The sequence below is a fragment of the Aptenodytes patagonicus genome, unplaced genomic scaffold (assembly GCF_965638725.1).
Source record: "Aptenodytes patagonicus unplaced genomic scaffold, bAptPat1.pri.cur scaffold_127, whole genome shotgun sequence".
In the NCBI taxonomy this organism is placed as follows: domain Eukaryota; kingdom Metazoa; phylum Chordata; class Aves; order Sphenisciformes; family Spheniscidae; genus Aptenodytes; species Aptenodytes patagonicus.
In genome coordinates this window covers 204,092-221,095 of record NW_027472070.1, presented here as the reverse complement: position 1 = coordinate 221,095, position 17,004 = coordinate 204,092, and the positions used below count along the sequence as shown (strand labels likewise).

Below are 17,004 nucleotides of genomic sequence, written 5' to 3'. Positions count from 1 at the left end.
CTCCATTCACCACAACTCTCTGGGCCCGGCCGTCCAGCCAGTTTTTGACCCAGCACAGAGTACACCTGTCTAAGCCGTGAGCCGCCAGCTTCTCTAGGAGAATGCTGTGGGAGACAGTGTCATAGCTTCCAGGAGGATCTGTCCCTGTTCCCAGGCACAGGGAAGGCAACTGCATCAGCCAGTTCCCTCAGGACTCTGGGATGCATCTCGTCGGGTTCCATAGACTTATGTATGTTCAGGTTCCGCAGGTGGTCTCGAACCCGATCTTGTCTTACAGTGGGAGGGACTTTGCTGCCCCAGTCCCTACCTTAAATCTTTAACAGGAACTTGATTAAAAATAGTTGTGGTTTAATGGAATGTTTGGAGTTCCCTTGATCAAGTTTTTGAAGCGTGAAATTTGTAGTCAGGGTTTCACAAAGAGCTTTAATTTCAGCCTGGTTTTCCCCCTTCCTATCACTCATTCCAGTTTAACCTGTACCACTGAGGTAAAGGTTGGGGGAGAATGTGCATGTGCTTTGTGAGAGTAGCTGGTGTATTTGGAGAAAAAAGAAGCAAGCTTTTGAGCACAGTTTCTACAGATGAAGAAGCACTTTTCGGGGGGGGGAGGGGGGGAGGAAAGGCCTGTTTTTTCCCCACAATATTAATTGTTGTTAATAATAAAATATTTCACTTCTTCCTGCAGAACTTGCTTTGTGTGCTTAAACTAGCATCACAACAGCAACCTAACTACAGCCAGCGTTTACAACTTCACAATAGGTACCTAAGTTAACAAGGAGCATCTCTGCATTGCATCTGTTCTCTGTGATAGGCATGAATGCAAGCTGGCTGTCCTGAGAGCAAGTACTCTGTGTACGTAGAGGAGGGGGTGAGGTCAGGATAGCTCTCTAATTGCACGTGCCCCAGAAGTCTTGCAGAACTGAATTGAAAATTCAGTGGGAAAATACAGGTGAAAACCAGAAAGGACTATGTAGTTACTGCAAACCTTTTGGAGGCAGAGTTAGGAATATTAGTGTTTTGAGGACAGCGAAAAGGAGTAGGAGGAGGGATGATGGGCAGGCAAACTTTCTTCTTTCTGGGAATTCTGTCACATTAAATAATGAGGAAAAAAGGCCCCTCATACTTTTCTCCATGTGCAACTGTTTTCAGCTCTCGGGATCTCCCGAGCCTGTTACAGTCTATGGAGATCCCTCAGTGGCTCTCTTTCAGGTACTCTTCCCATCTCACCATGAACCCATGTAAACATTTGCATTTACAACACCCTGTTGCAAGGCGTTCAGCAGGTCTGCTCTGCTGTAAGGAAAACCACCTCCCCTCATTTGCTTGCTCCGACTAGCTGTATCTGATGGCCCTTGTTCCTCTGTTGGAAAAGAGTGAATGGTCGCTGCCCGCTCTCTCCCTGCCTCTCAGGATGTCATAAACCTTTCCTGTGCCAGCATACGGGCCATGTCTTTTCCCCCGCTGAAGAGTTCCAGCTTACTCAGATGGTCCTCTGTGGAAGGATTTAACGATTTTCTTCCTTTTGTTCTCTCTTGCTTTCCTAGTTATTTGTAACACGTGATGTCCTTTTTTCCTAACCTTTTCCTGGGCAATGTTTTCATGGCACCAACTGACAACCAAGGAGTTTTCCCTGACCTCTGAGGGAAATGGACAGCTCAGAGCCTGGTCTTTTTCTTGTACATGAAGCTGAGACTGTTTTCTGCCTCAGTATAACGTTTCTTCATACTCCCTTTTTTTTTTTTTTTTTTTTTTTTAAGTTTCCAGAAAGAAGGAAGGGTTTTTTCCCCTTTAATTACAGATAAAGAACTTGACTAGTATTAGTCAGAGGACAGAGCTCTGTGAGATATTTCCAGAGCTCCCCTGGAAATATCTCGTTTGGATCGTAATTCCACACAAGAACTTACAAGCGTGTGATTTTTTGAACCATTTAAGAAGGTCTACGTTAATGCTCAGACCTATTAATACACTTAACAGAATGTCTTGCAGGATGAAGTTGAATGTCTAAGAGAAGTCTGAGTATTCCAAACTGTTATCGTCAAAAACCACATTAACAATCGTATAAAAGTAGTAATTTTACTATAGACCTATTTGATACAAAACTGTGATGACTGACAGTATTTTTGCTACTGCCTTCTGTTCCCTACCATTTTGAATCAGCAGAGAATAAGGGGGTGAACAAGAACGTCAGTACTATGGAAAGTTCGTTCCATTGCACCGCTCTCCCTGCCTCGTGTCAGAGCAGCTATACCACGTTTGTACAGCTGATGGTTAGACCCGAGTCCATACTTTTATTTTTCGGTGCTATTCAAATACTGAAGCTAGCACACCAGCTTTTGTTTCTTGTGCTGCTACGCTCTCCTTCTCCTGAGGGTTACTGTTGTTTAATAGATCTTCAGCTAGGGAATCTGCACAGGCATCTTTGTGACAGTGCGAAGGGTCCTACTCAGAAGCACTTCGTAAATCTGACTGTAAATGTAATTCTGATCTGAGCTTCTGAGCTTTTGTCGTGTGCTTGGTGTCAACATCTTCAAAACTGTAACTTCTCTCCTGGGTAGAAGCAAGTTGAAATTGCTTTTTTTCAGAAAGCAGAATAAGAAGTAAGAGGAGACAGAGGGCTAACACACACGCCAACCAGAACCAGCACTGAATAAGGTGCAGTTTTATATCTGTTTAGTTATGTTAGCTTTAATTGTGTGTAGCTCAATCTTTATGTCCTTTTATTTTGTTTGAGTAGCTGCCCTAGGATAGATATGACCCAGAAGAAGTCTTATTTTTCAGGGATTATTAATTTCTTGTGTGGGCTTCCTCTTCCGTACACAGTTCTCTCTCCTTGTCTGTGTTCTTGTTCTCGCATACTCATATTTTGTCCCCAGAAATCATTTGCCTGAAATAATACTTTATAGGTTCTAAAACTCAGCATAAGGCGAGGTTTGACAGCACCAGCTGAATGTGAGACGAATATAGGTGAAAGGCAGGGAGCCACCTTGCCCAGAGGAGTTCATCCCATTTCTCACATCCATGAACCTTGATTCTTTGTCTTTGGCTTGGCAGAAGTCCTTCCATTAAGAGAGAGGAGATCAGAGGTCCTTGTTTAGACTAGGAAAAAAGATGGAAATTACATTCAAGTTTGCTAACGTTAGCTAAATACGGCAGCCTAAATTCAGTCACTTTCCTAATCAGGAGAATGCTAATGAGTAGCCACCAAAATCAAATTATCAGCAATTGCTCTCCAATTTTTTTCATTTTTAAATACTGTATGAGTGGGTAAGCCTCATGAAAGCCACCCTTCTTAAGAGTTTACTGAATATCAGGTTTTATTATTTACAATCACATTTGGTGATTCTGAGTTACTTATTGACAATATGGTATGTGTATGTGTTTTAATGCAGACATGTATATTGACTAACAGGAATCAAAGTTTTGAAGTAGGTAGCCTATGAATCTCATGCCCTTAAGAGATGCAAGTGCGTTATCTCTTCATAGGCTAACATCTGCTGAAATAGATTCAAATCGTATTTCACTTGCGTTTGGCATTCTAAATGTCCTGAGGATTGTTCATAAAAAAATCAAGCCCCTAACATCTCAAACTTTCTCAGAAAAATGCATTACCCAAATCTTATGTGACCCCAGGCTTATTTCTTAAATATCCTTATACCATGGTAATCTTTATGCCCCAAGGACCTCTGGTGGTCTCCTGATAATCTTTTTTTTTGCAAAGTAAGCGTTTGACATTTCACTTGTTTTAACACAAGTTCTCCTTCCTGTCTTTATGCAATGTTTATGTGTCTGAAGGAACCATAAACACTGGAAATGCTGGGAAACTTAAACTGTGTTAAAAAAAAAAAAAGTTTGTCTACTTGTAAGAAAAAAGTTATTTTGTCCTTTTTATTTTGTTTTGTTTCTGCCTGCGTGAATGTTAAATCCAGGTGAGATGATTTCACTTCCCTTGTTGTTTGTGTGGATGTTTTTCTATGCTTGTATGTAACCTTTGTTCTCATGTTCTTTTGATGTTGGTTCGTATTTATACATATGTACCCAACCTAGGTGAAAGTTGTTCTGCACAGTCATTAAATACAACTTTGCATTCCTTTTGGTTTCCCATAACCCCCAGGCCCTGAAGGAAATGTAATTTGGAAATTGAGGGAGGGTGTTTTTCTGTCTTTAGACAACTGAAGAGAAAGGTCCGGCTCTGCTAGGTTAATGCAACTTTTATCCATCCATAGTCACATTTCCAGTATACCTAACTGGAAGACTCAAGAACTGATAAAGTTTGACCCCCCATTGTATCTATAAAAGACACACTTCTACTGTGCTTTCCCTCTTGGCTGGTTCATCATAGCATCAAGGAGATGCTATGTTCTTCTCAGCTGACCATCGGAGGCTGAGCACTTTATTGCTAGAGGTAGTTTTGCAGCATAGAGTTTGTTCATATTTTACCTTAGTTTTCATCATTACTAGACATTTTAGTGTGTGTTGCTATTCATTCCTCATCTCAGGTCATCAAAATTGTTCTCTCTAGGAGAATTCACACGGCTGATCTTATGCCTTTGTGCCATCTATAATGGCTAATTACCTTTTAGCTAGTGCGTAAATACACTGCTTGTGCTTCTTGGGCAGGTGCTCACTCTGTCTGTCTGTCCTTTGCATGCTGTGTTCGTGGATAATACGAGCTGAAACTTCGGGCATTTGCTTTTGAAGCAAGCAGTGATGCTGATTTTCATCCCAAGTTATTGGAAGCATTGAAAACTGATTGCTTTTAAGCCTGCACCGTGATGCTCCATCTTCAGTGTCAGAGAAGACCCCCAACTCCTGAATGTCATACCGGCTGCAAATGGTCTTGTCTTGTTCCTCAGCTCATTTGTGGTCCGGTTGCACTGAGAAATCCCAGGTCGTTAGGAGGAGGAGTGAAGGAGGTCGTGAGGAGGACTGAAGCGCTTCCAAGCAGACTTTTTGGCACTGAAACTAGTAGTGCTGGCTTTCCTGCATCAAGGGAAAACCAGAGTCAAACATTATTGATACTTACAGTCCTCTGTTCCAAGCAGCACAGCCTCAAGCCCTGCTTATTCATTTCGTACTAGCTGAGATTGGGCTTGCTTCACTGTTGTCTGCTCCGCAGCCTTTGAATCCTAAACTGAGATTTTATGTTCAGTTTATGCAGGGTGCTGCAGGTTTTGGTGAAGTCATCTCTTTCACTTGTGCCTCTGTAAAGACAGCCTCCAGCACCAGCTATGCCAGGTTGTGATTCTGGATATCCTGGCTGTTTTCTCTGCAGCAGTTCATACCTTCTCTCTTTCCTTCCTGTCTCAGAGAAAAGAGGAATGATTGAATGGTCTAGCTTTTGAACCTCCTGAGGTTTGTGGTTCAGGCGCTGCTGCCATTTCTGTCTATGCCTGTACAGTAGCAACCATCTCCTGCTTCAGCTGCGGTGGTTGGCAGCGAGTTTCCAGCATGCGGGAGAGACCTTAGTGATAGGTTCCTCAGGAGAGAGATGATTGTCATATCACTTCCTCCTTCTTTGCCATATTTCTTCTAGTCAAGGGGAAGCTGAGGCTTCTCACTCATCCTTTAGATTCTTTGGACCATTCTGTTGCTGAGGTGCCATCATCACTGTTTTTTAGGGAAGACATTGCCCATCGTGCTTTATTGACAGCCAGAGAGCTTTTCAGGATTCCTTAAAAAGTATCATTAGATTCCTTCAATTCCCTAGAAAAGAAGCTGACACTGATGACAACATTCAGGACATTCTCTGTCCTAAAGACACACTCAATGACCGTGACGCTTTCTGTGGGTGAAGCAGTTCTGTATGTGGTCCGAATTTTGTGGTTTTCTTATGCCCTACGTGGTCAATGGAAGGAACAAAGTTATCTTTGAAGGCACTATTTTTGTGATTACCATTTGTTTTCCTCCTCATTTGTGGTGATGATTGTGGAAGGAAAAATCCCAAGTAAGCTGCTCTTTGAGACGATGATGGTTTGGGAAAAGGAGCTGCCTACTCAGAGTCACCGAGCTTTGCCTAAAATGCGCGAAGCTTTGTTAGCTCTCTAAGAGCACAAATTCACTGGTCAGTTGTACACCTTCATTAATGTTCTGCCTACGTACTTAAGGGAGGGTTTACTCCTTTCTCTACTAGAGATTTGTTTGACAGCCAGGACCTATTTGAAGGCATCCTTGGACACTATGGATGACCCCTAATAGCCTCTCTTATTTTACATACTTTTTAATGTTTTGAGTGCTGAATTGCAAAAGGGCATACAGGCTTTGGCTGAAGACTGGTTGTCATTTTTTAGGTCCCTTGGCACTTCTCATTGGCAACCAAGACCAAGTGACACTAATTCTTTTTTCCGCAGAGACTGCAGCTTCTTTCTCTGTTCCTTTGCAGGAGTCCTACTAGTTGTGGGGCTGTTACTATTGCACAGGCCTTCTACAGGTACCAGTTCCTCATCTGAGCTCTTCTCCTGCCCTTCAACATTCTTGGAAAAAAAAACCCCGTGGGACTCGATCTCCATCAGTCAAGGACACCATTTCAGTGTCCTTGTGAAATGTCCTTTCATTTGGAGGAGATCCAAATCCTCTGGTTGATCACCTGTATTCCTTCCATAGAGGGTGTTTGTGTGAGCTCATTCTAACTTGTGTCCCAAAGTAGCGTCTGCCAGGGAGTTGACCGTTTTCATCCCCAAACTGAATACTGGAGGCCGAGGTTCTTATTTCATCCTCAGCATTGCTAAGGACTTTTCTTTTTACGCTGGCAAACTCCTTTCAGAGTTTGGTTGTCTTGGTGCTGAAAGATGCAAGGTCTCACCCATTTCTGTGCAGATGGACAAACTGTTTTCAAGTTATACCAAGTCTGTTTTGGAGACCACAAACGTGACATTTCCATTTGTCACTGGACTATAATCCGTCAGAGCTCAAGTCATACCAGTTGTTGGGAATGCCTAATGTTTGTCAGGGAGCCATCTGGAGGCTCTCCATACCTTCCATACTTTCTCCATACCCAAAACCGTGCTGTTGTAGACACACCACCAGGGAGGTAGCATTTGGGAAAGCGGATCGAAATTGCTGTGTGAAGGATTCAGAGGCCCGCCTCTGAGGAGGTATAAGTCTATGACAGTTATTGGTTAGTCGTGCACAGTGTGGAATATACGTGAACGGTCTTTCGAAACAAACAAAAAAGGAGGTTACTTAACCTCCTTTGAGATATGCCATCCAAACATACATTTCCCCTGCCCCGCATCCTTCCAGGTATTCACCTTTGTTGGGATCTTGCAACAGAATGAACAAGAACAACCTCATGGTTTGCTACCTTCTCTGTGCCTCAGGTGTGATGAAAGAAGCAGAGGACTGATTAAGAACAAAAACTTGTTACCCAGCTTTCAATGTTAATATGTTGTGAACGTAAACCTTGAGTGCGCTTCTGGATAGCTTTGGTTGCTCCTAAAATGACCTTTCTATTACCTTAAGACTGAAAAAGAATCTAAATATAACCAGCATGCTGCTTTAGAGCTCACTTAACATCTGTGGACATCCCACTGTATTTTTCCTTTTAGTGATTAATTCCTGCATTTTTGTTTCTCTGTTACTCTTTAAATGATTGCTTGTCCATATATCAGTCCTTAGGCTAGCTAGGGAGTCATTTTATATGGCCTAGAAAGCACACCGGCAAAGCTGTTACTCTTCCCCTTTTTGGTACGAGTTTTAAATGCTGCTTTATCTGAATCTCTGTATCTTTTAATTGTGAGGATCTGAATATTTCTCTTTTCTCTCCTGCTCTTCTCCTTTTTGCAGTGCACGCTGTTGAGAGTAAGTGTTGCTGTATCCTTTTTTTTTTTTTTCTTTTTTCCCCCAAAACTGTTTACTACAGAGCTAACGTAATTTCTATTATTGGCTGTGCCCATAAATCTCCTTTGGGAGGAGCTGTTGATCTAGGCTGGGATTTGAGAAGATTTCCTGAAAGCTAAAAGGAGAGCCATCCCAGGTCATTCTTCTGTGGTAAAGGAGGTCACCAGGTGGAAAAGGTTGCAAATCTTTGTCTGAAACGATTTTGATATATCAGTGTTGGACATAATGTGTTGGCAGATTATTAGTTGCTCTGTGCAGATAATGTAATTGAGGGGACATGGTGACACGTTGGAGAGACTTCTGCCTTTTGAAGTCAGATGGGATAATTATCTCAGTTAATCTCATTTGTACAACAGGCTAGAGAATTTCTCCTGGGAATTCATGCACCAAGCCTGCTAATCTCAGAATACTCAGTAGGAGGTTTTCTGAGGGTTTGTAAGCCTTTGGATTTTTTTAAGGGTAATCATGGTGATTACAGGTTGAGATGCGATGTTTCCACTCAGTAACAGCTGGTGGAGGGTTCAGGCTCTCGGCTTTGCTCGCTCCCTCCCCTAACTGCAACATTTTCTGTGTTGCTCCCTGCCTCAGTCCCCTCTTCACGATGCCACTCATCATCTTCCTGCCGCTGTGCTCCTGTAAGATATCTTCCTCCAGAAAATTCATCCCCAGTTTGAAAATTGCTGTCCTAGCTCATCTTGGAGCAACGTGCTTGGATAGCTGTCTTAATGTGTTTATTGACAGAGTCCTGAGTGGCCATAAGTGCTGTTAACCCTGTTTTACAGGTAAAGGACTGAATTTCAGAGTCTAAGGAGGCTTTGTGGTTGTTCAGGTCAGAAAAGCAAGATGGGGGAGAATTCTTCAGATAGACAGCAGTTCTTAAAACTGTGTTACTGAAACAGTGAAGAAAACGAGGTTATATAGAAACAGACAGACTTCTTGGCAAACTTAAGATGATTTACAGGTCTCTCTATTTTACCTAGCTAGGCACTTAGCTGCAGTTACAGAAAGGAAGGAATGTGTTTATGTTTCTTCAGAAATAACAGTCTCTGGTCCTAGCTGACAGTCTCTTAAGGCCTTCTGTTCTGTTTCCTTGTTCTGTTTCTTCTCTAAGCAGGCCAAATAGCCTGTTGTTTTATGTTAAGCATACTATGGCTAGCTAAACATTTATCTGCAACTTGGAGTATCTACACATGTGCTTAGCATAATCCTCAGTGATCAGAAGTAAATAAACCTGTGGTCTGGTGGAAGACTGTTTTAGAAACTGAACGTATAAATCATGCTTTTTCGCCGAGTTGTAAAGCGTTTATTGGAGAGGAGTTTTATAAAAACTAGTTATTGGCGTTTTATCTGTGGAAGGCATAGCAGAGCACTGTGGGGAAATTTTGTTTTGGATAGCCATAACTGTTAAAATGGGTCATGCACGATGTAAATCTAGTATGACAGGTTAGTTAATGACTGGTCTTTCTCAAGTGCTGCCCTTGAATTTCTCTGGTACTGCGCTATTACTGTAAGATTTGTCAGTCTTACCAGTACTCAGCTCCCGCTTCACGTGCTAACGAATGTGACTACCCAAGCGTTAAAGCTTGGATAAACACCATGATCCTGCGTAGGGTTCTAGGAGCACAGCTACCAGGAGGAGCATCCCTGTCCCTCCCTGTGCATTGCTGCACTGCGCCAGCACAGGTGTTTGTGCAGCTGTGCGATTAACCTTACTTTGGAGCTGCTCTGGCTGGAAGAATAGCCTCACATAAAGCAATACTTACATTTCAGCCTCATATGTTCTCTGATGTAGCTCATGACCGAAAGGAGGGTGGGACAGGAATGAGCCATCAAGAGAAAAGATGGGGGGACAAAGACTGTTTTATTCCTTTGGCAGTAGGTCCAGTTTAAATGCAGATCGACCAGAGCCAGGATCTCCGTAGAACTTTGTTATTAACTGAAGGTTAGCCTGCTGGTGTCTGTACAAAAGGCAGCGGGACTTGACACTTCACTGATAGCTAAGCCACTTAACTCTTGACTTAAGTGCAAATAATACTGCAGCGTGAAACAGGGTGTTGCTGGTAACCGTTAAGAAAAACAGCGTAGCATAATCCCAAGGCCATTTCTCCCTTCTTTCCTTTCCCTGCCCACCATTTCACATCTATTTCCAAATTTTTAGTAGGAGTTTCTTTCTTAAAGCCAAATGAGTTCTTTGATCCCGTTGCCAGCACAGGCACACAAACCACTGTGCTAGTGGCAGCAATAGGACTGCACACTTGTCAGAGACAGCAACAGGAATATCTGAAGCCAGTGCAGCTCTGAGCTCTTTGTAATGCAGAACCATTGCCTTAATTCCAATGACTGCAGCCTTAGTTTCTGAGCATTGAACGTTTTAACTGTGAAATGCAAGGGCCTCTCCCTAAATCAGAGCGTTAGGAGGAGTATAGTTTAGGCTCAGCATTTCCTTTTCTAACTGTACATTCTCTGTTTTGCATGTATGTATCTTTGGGTTTCGTAAGGGGTTTATATAAATACAAGTAAAGCTTCTGGTGTTTTATTGAAAGGTGTTAATGGGAAAAAATGAGTTCACAGCACACTCGTGTTAAATAAATGTTTTAAAGGAGAGACTAGTTTCAATCAGTTCTTTAGCTTTGCAGCCTGTCTTGTGCTAGGCTGTGTATCAGAAACCCTTCAAGGGGGCAGCATTCCTAATCTTTGTTGATAATGGAGCAGCACTTGGTGATCTGACTCCATCAGCTCCTAAAATAATAGTCCATGATTTTTGAAGTGTGTTTTTCTTTGCTAAGGTGAAAGGTGAGGTCTGGCTTCCTGAGCACGTGAATTTACGTGTCAAAATGCGCCACAGCCTCTGGCTGCTTTAAGATGATTGTGTGACTTTGGGTAAACCTGGTAGGAGTGATACTGAAATTGAGTTGTAAGTTATATTTTCATCCTGAGACTGATGCTTCTGGCATTGCATAAAGCCATTTAAGTAGCCAACCAAAAGATATCCATTGCCTCCCATTGCCCGTATCTTTGCCAGATCCCTTCTGGGGGTGCGTGGTGCTGCCAGCGTCGTCATAGTGCTGTACGCAGGAAGGGCAGAGAGAGGGCAGGCCAAATTCCCCAAATCCTAGCCCTGATGACAGTCACCTTGGCCCCACCAGTGGTTTGCAGATACCCTGCTCAGGCCGTCCCCGCAAAGACTTTTCCTTTCCCTGTGCGTTCTCCGGGCAGCAGTAACAAGGCCGATAGGCAGAGCGCTGAGAGTTGCTAAGGTGATGATGATTCCTTTAGGGCACTTGCATGTGGTATTAAGGCACGTGCTCTGCTCAGTTGCTGGTTTAGATCTGGTGCGCCTCTGTGTTTTACAGTAGTTAGAGGAGTTATGTGTGTCAGGTGGTGACTGAGGTAACACACTTGCTTGCCCCTGGAATCTTGTTTTTGCCCTAGGTTAAGAATACATTTGGGTGAGGACTGAAAAACCTAATCTGAATTAACCCCAAGTTAAAGTTACTTTCCTTCACTCTAGCAGTGGCTAGTCTATGTCGGGAGGGGAATTGCAGCAGTTTTATCTATCACGTGCCCTACTGCAAGCAAGAGAGAAACCCAGGGGATTTTCTTGCCATTTTAGATCGCGATGGAAACGAGAGGAGCTCCCTCTAGAGAGGGAGCTAAAATAAGGTAAACAGATATGCTTGTTATCACAGTCTGAACTATATTGTTAAACTATTTTTCTATTACAGTTCACGATCTGCAGAGCTTTGGACTTGATAATGTAAGTGTTCCCGAGATAGTGTTCTGGTTCTCTTGGTCTATTTTCCTTCTGGATTTCCCTCCCTTTGCCACATTGAGATCACGGCTGGATTTAGTCTGTGCATTTATTCTCTCGTCCCCTCAAGCCCTCCTGATGGGCCTTTGGGTTGCGGGCCAGGGCCCTCGGTGGGCCTTTCGGTGTCCCGCCAAGGGACCGGCCTTCAGCTTTTTGTCTTTCCCAGAGGACTCCTCCTCTCCTCTTGTGTCCTCAAGGCCTCTCTGTTTGCCTTTCCATGTCCCCTAGGGACCGGCGTGGGCCTTTTGGGGCAACCGAGGGGCCGCCAAACGGCCTTCCGGTGCCTCCCAAGGCCCTCCATTTCTCTTTCTGTGCTTCCTAGGGCCCTCCGCTTGCCCTTTGGGGCGGCCCAGAGCGCTCCGTGTGCCTTTCGGTGCCCAGCCCGAGCCCTTTGCGTGGCTCTGGGTACCCACCACGGCCCTCCGTGTGCCCTTGGGTGCCACCCAGAGCCCTCCCTCGGCCTTTCTCTATGCCCCTGGGAACTCCTTTTACCCTCTTTTCCCCTCAAGACTGGCTGGAGTGGCCTCCCACCCTGTCCTCTAGAGGTGAAAGCTGGGGGAGGTACGGGGCACAAGTGGCGGTTTGGGTCTGGGGGGGCCCCCTGTGGGGGTCGGCCTAGGAGCCGCCCTGGGTCAGTCACAGCCAGTTCCAGCTGGCTCAGCAAGGGACGCTACGGGCCAGAGCTGTGGCCAGTCGGCGGAGCTCGTGGCCGGAGGCGCTCCATGGCATCGGCGCTGGTACCTCTGCGGTCCACAGACTGCGGCCTGTGGAGGTGTCCTGCCAAAGCATAAGGAACAGGTGAGAGGGGAGGGGCAGCAGAAGGGCAGAGGGAAAGGGAAAGAGTGGCAGAGAGAAACCGTCCCGCACCGATGCAGAACATCCTGCGCGGCCTTTCTGGAACAGCTGCCTCCATTCGTCTGGAACAAATCTGCCAACGTGATTTGATTCTGCGACCTTTCTGAAAGATCTTTCTTTTCAGTATGTTTTCTTAGGGCTATGCCGTTAAATATAAAGGTTTTCATGTGCTAGAATAAGAATTTTCAAGAAGTCGTACTGGTAAAACTATAGCAAGATAACTGGTTTGTAGGAAGTTTTCCATTTAGTCAAGGCTGAAATGCCAGTAGTTTTGGTTTTGGTTGGAACAGGAATGAGATTCACTTTGGCAAAAGGAAAACTTATGTCAGACATTAACTTTACTGTCCTCGAAAACCTCCAGTAGCTGTTGTGCAGAAAGATGTTCCCTGACAAGTTGAACAAAACCAATCTGCGTCTACCTAACCTGTCAGTCAAGCTTTCCAGCTCTTTGCCGGTTATTAATTGTGTCTCTCTGTCTTTGCTTATAGCTTCCATGATGTTTCAGTACTTTGTCAAAGTGGTCCCCACGGTGTATATGAAAGTAGATGGTGAAGTAAGTACCTTTTTTCCCCTATTGCTTTGGCAAGTGAAAGCCTTCAGACTTTCTCCTCAATTCTGACGCTGACCGTATCTGACCTCTGGTGGAAGCAACACAATCTGTTTGACTTTCTTCATATAACCACCCCAGCAAGAATAACGGTATCGATGGTGTAATGTTATCCGTAATGTTGCCGCAGCGATGAAGCAGATTTCAGTCTCCTCCATCCCACCTAGATCAAAGTGACCATGCCATTTTCATCATGTTCCCTCAGGAGAAGTCAAAGCAGCAGGGAGATCCTAAAAATGTTCTTTGGAGAATAACCCAAGATCAGCTTGTCTCCGATTTAAAAACTCCTTTAGCCTCCAAAAGAGCGTGGCTAGATTTCCAGCCCTGCTTTCAGACTATGTCCTTCTTTTGGGACAGATAGGATAAACAAATTACCGAGGAGATACCAGGGTGAGAGGAAGATCCTGAGAACAGAGACAAACTTATGCTCTCTTCTGAAGGCAGCCTGAGGGAGTTGAAAGAATTGTGATTTCTTCCATTCATTTGGAAGGGTTTATTTTGGTTGCCGTCATTCTGCAGGGGACCTCAAGAGCTACAGAGAACCTCTTTTTAAAAAACAACACAAAACAAAACAAACCTGTCAGTTATCATTACTTGGGCCCCCATAGTCTTAGGGCAGCAGAATGATGTAAGCTGTTGTGTTTCTTTTGCAAAGAAAACACCAGCAGAGGCAGCAGCTCTACTGTTGTGCGGACTTCACCACCAGTGCTACCCAGCGTACTTATCTAACCCTGTGAGGAAGAGACAGGTGCCACATGCCCCAGTACCTCTGTGAACATTCACGTACAAGATGGCTTAGCTCCCTAGCTGTCTCCGAGGTTTTGGTTCTGCATCTTGTACGCTGCATGGGTGGTCCATGTTTCGCTTTGACACCAAACCAGCTTCCTCTGAGGTGAAACCCAAGTGTCGTTCTGGGGCTCGTTCAGTGCAAGGACTGATCTACACGTGGATGAAACTACACCAGAATATGACTCCCTTGTCCTACGCGGTTTTATAACGCTGTGCAAACCCCACAATGCTGGGAACCCTTACCACCTCAGGCTCTTCACCCAAACTCGTGCCACTCTCGGGCATGTACCACATATCCTTGCAATCAGAACAACATACTACTGCACATCCACACAACCTTCATGTTGCTTTAGGCACTCTGAAATGTAAATCACCGGCAGATTATTAGTTATGTCAGAGGCTGCATAGGAACCACAAATCTGAGGAGCCACGCGGCCCCAGTAGGTACAATGCAGACATTCAAGCGAAGCTATGCTAGAGCAGTGTGGGCAGAGCAATCTAACAGAATCTGTTGGAAAGGTAGACGTAGTTGGTGTTTCTTCATCTGCCCTAAAGATTGAAACTGTTTGCAAGACTCGGTTCTCCTGTGATAAATCCTTATGTGGACCACTCTTTCTTCAATCCCCTGCCTAGAAAGGACCCGTCTGTTTTTTCCTGGAAGTTGGGTGGAAGTTACTTGCTATGAGGTGATACTGGGAGACCCTTCAGACCATGTTTGAAGCTCATTCTGCTTGGATTGAGGATGCCTCTGCAGTTTCTGTGGATGATTGAAATTCCTGAAGTACAAAGGATAGTTAAGCGGAGCCCTATTCTTATGGCCACCTCCCAGTATACCGTGGCTTCTGTTTCTCCTGATGAAATCTTGCATTCTACTGTAGAGCTGTTGTTCAGTTTTCAAAGGACTTCTCCTGTCAAAAGAATTTCTTTTTATTAGTCACCAGGAGAGGAATCCACGCAGACCGTGATGCTTATACGTATGGTAACTATGGATCCAAGTGCTGCCAGATGTATACCAGGGGCTGTGTTACACAATCAGTACTTGGAACCTCCAAATGCCGAATTTGGTAGAGAAACTGGATAGTATGTTTCTCAGCTTGGATCGTAATTTGTGTCAGATAGCTTATTGGGGATGATAGAACATAATTTCATTTTACAGAAACCCAATTTATTTGCTCTAAGAATAGGACTGGTATGAACAACATGGCAAAGAATGGCAGGGCGCAGAAGAATGCTGCAGGGTGATCTTCGTTTATATAGAGATGGGCATTCTGTGTCCTCCTGCAGCCCTGGCACTCTCCTGCCTTTATGTATTATTTACTTTTTTTTTCTCACTCTTGAATATATATGGCTTTCTCACATTGGTGCTGTCTCCTGAAGCATGCTTAGGTGGACGGCATTTTGGTAGAGGATGACGTGGACTTGGGGTTGAGGTCGAGAGGGACAGCTTATGCTATTACTTGCCAGCAGAGACCAAAACAGTCCAGCCTGGAGACTGATGCACCGCTCATTCTTTGGGCTAGGTGGGGCTTTAACTGATAGCCTGTGGTAAAAATAGACTTGATCCCGATGGTGCTCTTTATGACCCTTTGTAACCACTGTCAGGCCCCCCACAAGTGAGTGGGCAGGGCTACACTGATATGGTTCACTGAACTCATGTTTTAGTAGCCTCTCCTATTCCTCGTTAACAAAACAACATTTGCTGTGTTTGTTTCCTGCTAGGTGGTAAGGACTAACCAGTTTTCAGTTACACGACATGAGAAAATAGCCAATGGGCTACTAGGAGACCAGGGTCTGCCTGGTGTATTTGTGCTATGTGAACTTTTGCCCATGATGGTGAAGCTGACAGAGAAACACAGGTAAGAGACATTTCAATCTACTTCATTCACCCTTTTGTCATTTTGCATAGCTTAAAACTCCATCCTCACTCAGACGTGACAGTACAAATGCCTGAAAGCCATCCAAGCCCCTTCCCGGTCAGTGGAGAGGAAGAGGCACTCCCAGATGCCCTTCCTCTCAGTGTGAACATCTGAAAGGGATTGGGGTTTTTCTGATACTACCTGAAGCGTTTTAATCCAGTATCAAGACGGAGAAGGAAGTTGGTGCAGCGAGCAGAAGTCTGATATAATGGTCTTCAGTTCAGACTAATTTCCTCAAAGTCTTTTTTAATGGGAAGGCTGGATTTACATAGCATAACCATCTTACCAGCACCTACAGCAGCACCCACCTTACCCAACCTGCACCTGCTATAGCTTTTCTGCATGTTGTCGTCAGTGTGGAACCTCTTTCTTCTTTCCGGGTCCTCCGTTAATCACAGGCATGTAATTGCAGGGGAATGGAAGGGGTTGTAGCTGTCCGATCTTTTAGGATCATAATGAGGGACAGCCAATGCCCACACCTTAAAATGTATTAACATGTGCTTAGGGATTTAGTTTTTGTGTTACAGCAGCCTGCTGTGCATTCTGTCTGGGTAGGAATGGATAAAACCTTAGGGATTAAAAGACCATAAATTCAGTACTTACCTCCTAGGGTTGCCATTGAGCTCGTTAGAGCGCACTGCTCTGATGCTACTCAATAAAAGTAGGTGATAAACTCCATTCTGTAGCCAGTAGGGGTTATTTAATTGTTAAATCTGTTGCCAGCTATAATATTTGTAGAATGCATACTTACACGTGCTATGATGAACATTATGATAATTATGAATTAGTTTTTATTAGTTAATTGTTACTTATCTGACATATTGGTATCTGAGCTCATGCTGGTTGTTCAAATTGCTTTCCTCATTCTAGGTCCTTTACACACTTTCTCACGGGAGTTTGTGCCGTCGTTGGAGGCGTATTTACAGGTATTGAACCTTTCAGTCTTTTTTCTTTCTAAAGCATAAACATTTGACATCTTGCTCTTTCTAAAGTCTGCATGGCTGGTAATAAATCCCTGTTTGATGGGGAGAGATGATTTCAGCCTTCAGGAGGGGATGTAGCATGTTCTACAGAGCCATGGGAGCGGCATCAGATTGTAATCAGCACTGCAGACTTTCAAGATGCTGTAGATGATGTAGACCTATTATAATATTTCAGCTGATTAAATACTTCATTTCATTATGATGTAGACC

The 17,004-nt window shown here is 44.2% G+C and overlaps 1 protein-coding gene across 1 annotated transcript in view; it reads left to right on the top strand.

Moving 5' to 3' along the window:
* The window catches only part of LOC143173550 (endoplasmic reticulum-Golgi intermediate compartment protein 3-like), a gene marked incomplete at both ends in the record, with an annotated part of 30,304 nt that extends 13,567 nt beyond the window's left edge, over positions 1–16,737 (top strand). The window contains 5 exons of the mRNA XM_076363795.1: positions 2,580–2,611; positions 12,264–12,381; positions 12,988–13,052; positions 15,615–15,751; positions 16,682–16,737. Coding sequence (XP_076219910.1) covers positions 2,580–2,611; positions 12,264–12,381; positions 12,988–13,052; positions 15,615–15,751; positions 16,682–16,737 — 408 coding nt within the window. The remainder of the gene's footprint in view (positions 1–2,579; positions 2,612–12,263; positions 12,382–12,987; positions 13,053–15,614; positions 15,752–16,681) is intronic.
* Between the last annotated feature and the right edge of the window lie 267 nt (positions 16,738–17,004).